General features: G+C 34.7%; 1 protein-coding gene across 1 annotated transcript; it reads left to right on the forward strand.

Annotated features, from left to right (window-relative positions):
• The first annotated feature begins 1012 nt into the window (after positions 1 to 1012).
• Positions 1013 to 5514, forward strand: LOC137731664 (putative BOI-related E3 ubiquitin-protein ligase 3). The gene is made up of 5 exons (XM_068470844.2): positions 1013 to 1397; positions 1516 to 1581; positions 3709 to 3887; positions 4088 to 4449; positions 4806 to 5514. The coding sequence occupies exons 3-5, from the start codon at positions 3782 to 3784 to the stop codon at positions 5364 to 5366; spliced, it is 1029 nt and encodes a 342-aa protein (XP_068326945.2). The 5' UTR covers positions 1013 to 1397; positions 1516 to 1581; positions 3709 to 3781; the 3' UTR covers positions 5367 to 5514.
• Positions 5515 to 8755: the final 3241 nt, after the last annotated feature.

Below are 8755 nucleotides of genomic sequence, written 5' to 3' on the forward strand. Positions count from 1 at the left end.
TCAAAGGTGGTTTTACCACCGCGGTCTATCTTTTTAGAGGCTGAAATTACTCATAGAGGTATTTCAGTATTTTTTTAGTTATTATTGTGTGATTCATTAACATCAGAAACTAAACTCATGATGTTTTGTATGAATTACGGGTATGAAATTCGTCACCAATTACTGGACCCCATCATAATAATTCAACCCATTTAATAATTTTGTTGGACGCCCAAATGGAAATGCTATGTTGTTTTACCAAATTGCCTTGTCTTTGTTACCAACCATGAATTGCATCTTCGTCTTGAAAACTACCTTTTTGGTCCGGTATCATCGAACCCGTCGTTATTTCTTATAAATATTTATAGGTTTTTTTTTAATTAAATTTATGACTTGGACTCAACAGCCATACAGTAAAAGTTGGTAATTAAGGTCAGTAAATTAGGAACTGTCAGTAAATAAGGTAATAATTTGCGGTGGGAAAATAAAAGGAAAACATAAGGGCGGTAAAAAGGTGAAGCTCCAACGGTAAAAAATGGTAATTAAGGTAAGTAAATATGGAACTGTAGATAAATAAGGTAGTAATTCGTGGTAGGAAAAGAGAAAAATAACAAGGGTGGTAAAGTGAGTTAATACGGTGAACTACACAAGTGAACCACTTATTTTTTCAAACGTTTGCATTTGGAGTGAGATGAACTTTTTCATAAATAATAGAAAAACATTTTATTTTTAATTCTTATCCGTATATTAAGGAGATTATTTTTCTCTATGCTATATGATAGGTTTATTTACTCCGAAATGAGATAATTCATGAACATGAGAAAATAAACTGAAATATAATCAATTATTCTCGCTAATATCTATTTTATGAATTTTTACATAGCATAATATAAGTCGTGAATTGAAATAAATATGATATGGGTAAATATATAATATAACTTACCACACAAATAATAACGTTATGGTATCAACGATAAGGTGTTTTATTTTTGAAATTATCATGTATAAAAATAATATTTATTTATGGAAATTTGAAAGTAAACGAAAATTGCAAAAATAAAGGCAGAGAGAGAACGGCAATCCGTTTGCGTAACCACGAGCACCGAATATGTATGTGTGTAATGTGTGATTTGGATTGAAATAATAGTTTTTGGGTTTTGGGCACTCTCTCCCACTCTCATCCATCCTCATCCCATTTCTCCATAATATTCTTGATCCTCCATCTTCTTCCATACGACAACAGCTCCACTCTTTATTCTCTTCGGTTTCGATTTTCCAGATCTTCCTCTCCCTCTTTCTCTTCCAAATTTCACTTCTTGGTCCTTTTCCTTTCTGGGTTTTGCATTTCACTCCTTCTGGGCAGCTTAAACATCATTCCCCAAACGATCGGTTATCGAAAAAGCAGTACATTTCTTGAGGTAGTCATCTTCTTTTTCTTGTTTCCTGTTAAAGTTTGGAACTTTTTTTTATGGTTTTATTCATTAAATCTTTTTTGGTTGTTTTCCGAGTCTGATTGGAGTTGGCATGTGATTGCAGGATCTGGGATTCTGGGCATGCACCGATTTTGCTTGAGACTGAATCAAAGAGGATTTGGATATTGAGGTAACTTGTTCTATCTGTGATGCTGCTGCACATTTTTTTTTTTTTTTTTTTTTTTTTGGGATGTTGATTTTTTATGGATTTTAGCTAATTTTTGTAGGAAAGGAATAAATCTTTTCAGTAGGAGATTAGATTGGCATTGAATTCTTTTTGTAAACGATCTAAAAGATTGCATTTTTTCCCTTGTTGAGATGGGTATCTTATTGACTTTCCATATTTTTCAGGATTTTCCTAACCTCTTAACTTAGATAGGAGTTTTCCATTTATTTTCTCTGTTGAATATGATAGCACCGCTTGGTATAACAATCCCATCTCTTTTGTAGCACATCCAATTTATTCACCTGCTGATTTAGCTTCGTTTTGTGTCTTTCGTTCTTGGAATCATGGATATGCTCTGATTTTACCGCATGTATGTTGTCTATCTATGATTGCATTTGTTGTTGGTGGATGTTATCGGCTAAGACCTGGTTTGGTACGGTGATTCTGAAAAAAGCTGGTATAAAAATAAGATGGGATCTGTTTTTGTGTTTGGTGAACATTCAGCTTCATCTTTTTTTTCACAGTTTTGGGTGAAAAAAAAACCAAAAACAAGAAGCTGCAAAACCTAGCTTTGAAAAACTGGCTTTTTTTCACATCTGTTTTACATAAAAGTTTACCAAACACTATAATACTGCTTTTTTTTCAAAAGTACTTTTAAAAAAAGTTTACCAAACACTCTGCTGCTTTATTTCACAACTGCTTATTCTCACAGCACAGCAGAAGTATTTTTTTTTCAAAGCACAGCAATACCAAACCAGCCCTAAGCCATACAATGGACAGCCTAATTTGGTATCGAATTCGCCATCCATGAGATTCGAACCTAAGACCTCTCACTTCCAAGTGAAGAGGAATACCACCAGACCGTAGTACTGAATGGTTGAAAGTGTGATTACGTTTATTGGCTGCTTTTGTTTTTTCCCTTCAGGTCAGGTCTTGAGTAATGTTCAGTTTTCCTTGTTTCTAACTCCACTGATAGGAGATGACAACCTTTGACTTCATTCTTTCCTGAAACATATCGATCATAATTTGAAGCTACAGTGTTTAGATTTACAGCTGATTTAAAATATTGAGACTTGCTGCATTGTGATGCATTGAAGCATTTTGTTTTGGTCATCAAAGTTGTTGGATGCAACTGGTTTAGAGGTTTATGTTGTGAATGCTTACGCATATATTATACAACGTGCACTGACATGCTTTCTCTCGAGTTTTTATGTAGTAAACGAAGAGAAGAACCCTAGTTCCTTTCCATTTTGGCTGTAGATTGAACTTGATACCTAGTTTAACACCATCAAACTCATTATAGCTTGACCCAATTCAGGGGCAACAGGATGCGTGTTAAGACAGACATAATAACTTTAGATGCAAGCTGAACTGTGAATCACTTTTTAGCCAAATATGTGAAGGGTGGTTGTTTTTTTACGTGCATAATGCAGTTTAATTCAGAATCAATATTGCATTTAAAGGCTGTAGATTATGAATAACGGATATCCTCATCCCTAGAGTTAATCGTCTCTCTAGTGTTTCCTAGATTCCCGCATTTGGAATATAAGGGTTTCTGACATGAACAGAAATGCCATTTTGAAGTTTTACTTAAAGTTGTAGACAAACCGTTGAAGCGGCATATTCAATTAAAGTCAAGTTAAATGTGGTTTCCAACTTTGCTTAACTATTTCATTGCTTCGTGTTTTTTTCATACATATTTTGGAACATTGTTTTCACCTCTTATACCATGATGTACCCGCTTACCAACTTACAATAAAGCACTTTAATATGTGTGAAGAGAATATCCTCATTTGTGAGGAGAAGCCCATTTTCACAATGCACTTGCTCTAAAGGTGTGAAATAAGAAATGAAATGACGTATCTCTGTATAACTTGGTCTCTCAATATACTTAATTATAGAAAAAGCCATCTATAGTAAGGGTGAGCCTTGTATATGCCTTTTGGATTATTTCTTGAATCGAGTAAAAATAAAATTTGGTTTGATTATTTTTTGATGCACACTGGCTGTTGCTAGAGATCCTTCAAAAGAACCTTGTCTTGGCCATTGCCCACTAGTTCTAATTCAAGATTTAAATTTCCCCTTTTCCAGGTTGATTCTTGCTGTTTATTTTCCAACCTTCGCCGAAAGAAAACAATTGAGGTAGTTTAATTTGTCTTATACGATGTTGGGAGGCAACAGTGGTAACCCCATGCTTCCTGTTTTCGTGGATGAAAATCGTTACCCATATCCGACAAATGCTTCAAGTCAACTACAGCTGTTTGGAAATGGTAAGTTGTTGTGTCTGCATTCTTTGTTCCGATAAGAACTTTAGAATTAATTTAGATTCATTGATTTTAATCATCTCTACACGTTCATATAAAGTTCTTATCTTGCAGCTCAATCTTTATTGAGCATAATTTTTTCCTTACTAGAATTTTTTATAGTTTGACTTGTCTTTAAGAAGATGAAATTTCAATTTATGTTGCAGTACAAGCTGGATGTAACGTTGATCCTGTAAATTATTTTGGAACTGAGCATATTACTCCCATGCTTCGGCCTAATAAACGAAACAGGGAAATGGAAGATATCTCAAGACAGCAGAAGCTTCAGATTTCTTTGAACTATAATGTCTGTCCGGATGAAGTTGATCATTCAGCTAGCATTCCAAACCCAAATGCTGTATCAACGGGGTTAAGGCTATCATATGATGACGATGAGCGCAACTCATCAGTTACTTCGGCTAGTGGAAGTATGACAGTAGCACCTTCGATGATCCTATCCCTAGGTGACAATATTAGGACTGAGCTGGATCGACAGAAGGAAGAGTTTGATCAATACATCAAAATTCAGGTACTTATGATCTTCAAACACAAATCTCCATATTTCTCATTTCCCAGCATATGGTTTGATATGTGATGTCTTTTGGAGTAAAATCGGTATAAATTTTGATTTGTGAATAAGGATTTGCAACTTCATTGTTTTCTCTTTTCTTACACAATTTGAAATTAACATATCGTCCATTCTCACTATAACATAGATTAATGATTTATCTCAGAAGTATCGAATCTTGCTTGAATGTTGAACAAACTAGTCCAACAACTTAAAAATTTCGAACAGGTCATTGTGCGTTAACTTTTTTCTGTGTGTGGACATCATATTATAATTAGTTGCTCATGTAAATCTAACGTTGGATGCTCATCGAACAGGAGGAACACTTGGCAAAGGGAGTTAGGGACATGAAGCAGAGACATATGTCTTCTTTCCTTGCTGCCATAGAGAAAGGTGTCAGCAAAAAGATGATCGAGAAAGACTTGGAAATTGAGAACATGAACCGGAAGAATCGAGAATTGGTGGATAGAATAAAACAGGTGGCTGTGGAAGGCCAAAACTGGCACTACAGAGCGAAGTACAATGAGTCCGTGGTAAATGTCCTGAAGAGCAACTTACAGCAAGCAATTTCACAAGGTGCCGATCAAGGGAAGGAAGGATTTGGAGACAGCGAAGTTGACGATGCTGCCTCGTACATCGATCCAAATAACTACCTGACTATCCCAGCTGGACCCGCGAAAACCGTGTCGAAGAATTACCTTGGGTTGAAGGAGCAAACGGGTTCGAGAACGTGCAGAGCATGCAAAGGGAAGGAGGTGTCGACCTTGTTGATGCCGTGTAGGCATCTGTGTTTATGTAAGGACTGTGATGGGTTTGTCAACGTTTGCCCTGTTTGTGAGTCAATGAAAACTGCTAGCTTCCAAGTGTACTTGTCCTAACTTATGAAGCAACTTAAAAAGGAAAGAAATTAAAAAAAAAATTATGTGATGAGGTGTTGATTATATGTGTGATTTTCTCTCTGAAATCAAAATTTGTATGTAGAAGATGTAGTTGCCTTTATAAAATGAGTTATAGGCTTTTGTTTTACTTTTTTTTTTTTTTTTACAGTAAATAAAAGCGCTTTTGTTACTCCAATGCGTTTTTTATTATATTTGATAGAAAAACTTAAAATCGCATTTGGGTTATAGAGGCATTTTTTGGAAAAACATCCGCCTAATAAAAGCACGTGTCGAAAAAATGATTGTGAGCATAAGTGCTTTATTACAAAAACAAAGTAGCATATGTAATGCATAATTTATACAGTGGTAAGAATCTGATTCATCCGATATTCTGTCAGCATACCACTAATAGTGTTTCTGCTTTAATAATTGGATGAAGCACTTAAGCACTCAGGTTAGCATGGCATAGTGGCAATGCGGCCTCCACCGCCGCCGCCACCGCCACCACCACTATCCTAGCAGCAGCACAAGAACCATTTCTGCATGTCATTATTCCTCCAACAGAGGCAGGGGCAGCCATGCCCTCCACACTAATTAACACACATCAATAAATACGTATTTTATGGTCTGGGACTCTGGTGAATATGATTTTTTGATAAAACCAATATTTAAAGTATGGAAAATCGATAAAGAAAAGGTATGAACTTGGATGCATTGGATTGATGAAAAAGACTCTAACTACCAAGATAATTCACTACTTACTGCATCCTGAGACATTTATATTGTATTCAGAGGGTTTTAGGTTTTCTTCTGCTTTTCAGCTGATTTCTTAAGTACTGGGTTTCCCAGCCATCCTCTTGTGTCGAAAGGCTATGGGCCAATAAGCAATATAGTTCGAAAACATCCAAGGCCAGAACAGCCCAAATACAACCAGTGGAGGTGCAATTGGAAGTTCTTTTGAGTTCTAATTTGGTTTCTATACCCAATCACATTAAGCTTCAACGATCCAAATCAATAACGTAGGCTAAGTTACCGTCGTGAGTGTCGCAATAGCTAGTGCAAGAGTAAGCAAACTTCACCTAGTGAACGACAAATGACGTTTTAGTCTTGAAAACTTGAGAGGAGCATGCGGATACTTTTTTTGATATAAATGTTACGAGGGAGAGCGTTTGAACTCAAGATTACTCAACACAAGAAAAAATGCTCGATAATCACCAAGCATATATGCCTATTGATCCTATTTATTTATAACAGCTGCCAAATGTGACCAACTGATTGTGACTCCTGCCTCGTGGCTAACGCTTTCTATATATATGAGAACGGAATTTTGGTACTAATTTTTTTTTTTACATAATTTTTTACAAACGTTTTTGTAGGATCTACTTTGTAATATATTTAACGATCCGAATCGTTTATCTTTTAAAACATCATTCATAGATCATCTTCTCTCACGTATCCATTGAAATATATATATATATATATATATTTTTTGTTATGATTTCTTTGTTGATGAATTCAACTGGAAGTGATGGAATCTCTTGCTTACTAAAATTTTAAACATAATCGATATCAAATGTCAAACCCTTTGTTTTCTTGATTCCACTGCATTTTCTGGGTCGAATAGCATGTGATGCAGTTGCAGCTTGATTAAGACAAATTAAAGAACAATTAAGTCAAGTCAATTATTCAGCAGTGTCCGCTGTCCACCTATGAATATGATAAAAAAATGAATCCCATAATTCAAATGTGCACATTAACACGATAACGACTCTTTTTTTTTTTTTTTTTTTTAAATGAAGAAAGCCTCACGTTTTAAACAAATCACACCACAATTATTCTTGATATATAACAAAAATAATTGCCTCTTGTTATTGGTTGATGAATTGCACCAGGTGTCTGATTTCCTATTGAATTTAAACTTATTGGTTCACGATTAAATTCCGAAATAAAATGTACAGTTTAAATTTTATGTTTGTACTGAAATTAATGGTTCAAATTATAAAATTACGATGTGTTAGTAGACATCATCATATTAATATGTTCATCTTCACAAATCCCAATCGGCAAATAGGAAAAGAAAAATGTTTGTTGTTGCTAACTGGGAGGATGAACACTTAATCGTGACTGGGCAAAACTGAGTCAACTAGGAAGAGCTGCTGTATAGAGTTGACTAGGGGCAAACCTTTGACTGGGGTTGCTAACAATCATCAAAAGATTGAACATTAGGCCATGTATACACATACAAAAATCTGACCCAAAAATAAAAAATAAAAAATACATACAAAAATCAAACAAATATTATAATAAAAGAGCCCTTTCATTTTTTCCTATTTTCATATAAATTTTGTGGGCCTTCTTGAGTGCCATTTCAAAACACCATAAATATTATATAGTATGATGCTTTTATTTATAATTGACTAGGCTGCATCATAAAATTTAAACTTATTTAACGTTAATAGATAAAGTGATGAACATCATTATCACTTGAAGATGATGAGTACAAATATTTTTTACAATGATTTAGGAAAGAGAGTTTCAAACCCTTGACACATAAGTGGAACTTCAACACCCTATTGACTAAAATGTGTTAGTAACGGATGGTGATTATGTATAATAATCTAATTTAAGTGAAAAAATAAGGAAAATCATCCCTTTGTTTGAAAATAATCACACATCTACAAGTGCGTTTACCCCTTTGTGCATGTGTATTTTTTTTTTCGATAAATGCTAAGGAGATTTTCAAAGTGGAACTCTTTATAGGTTTTTGACACAATATTTTATAATGTTTACATGAAAATTGAAGTAAAACAATGTTACGGTTGTTTAAGCTTCTCCTTTCATTAGAGAATAACACTACATATGTATGTCACGGATTCTATGCTCTGAGCTATTGAGTTTGCTTGATTGTGGCATCAGACAGAGTGAAATTCTCCATAGTCTATCCGGGTCCAAAAAGAGTGGATAATCATAACTTACCATTAATTATCCTCCTTAAAAAAAAATACATATGTATGTCAATTTTAGGTTCTAAATAGCATAATATAATAAAAATATTAGAAAAACGATTGGAGTCTGCACTTTTTTTTTTCTTGTGCAGAGTCCGCAAATTTTAGACTACAGTTAGCGGTGTTGGACATTGATGCTCGAAAAAGTACAAAAGATCAACGGTGATGCACACCACAAAAAAAGCAACCAACCGTATCCCCAGAAGCAGTGGATCATTCTTGGGATGAAATTACAAAAACAGGCTGTTGTCGAAGACTCCCCGGTCCAAATCGGTAGGTGCCCGCATGTGTTTGTTAAGTTGCCGCTAAAAATTAAATCAAACCCCACACCAACCTACCCTTAAAAATATCAAAATTAAAAATGGACCCCCTAGATAACGGAAA

The sequence above is a fragment of the Pyrus communis genome, chromosome 16 (assembly GCF_041283825.1).
Source record: "Pyrus communis isolate YQ-2024b chromosome 16, ASM4128382v1, whole genome shotgun sequence".
NCBI classification, from domain to species: Eukaryota; Viridiplantae; Streptophyta; class Magnoliopsida; order Rosales; family Rosaceae; genus Pyrus; species Pyrus communis.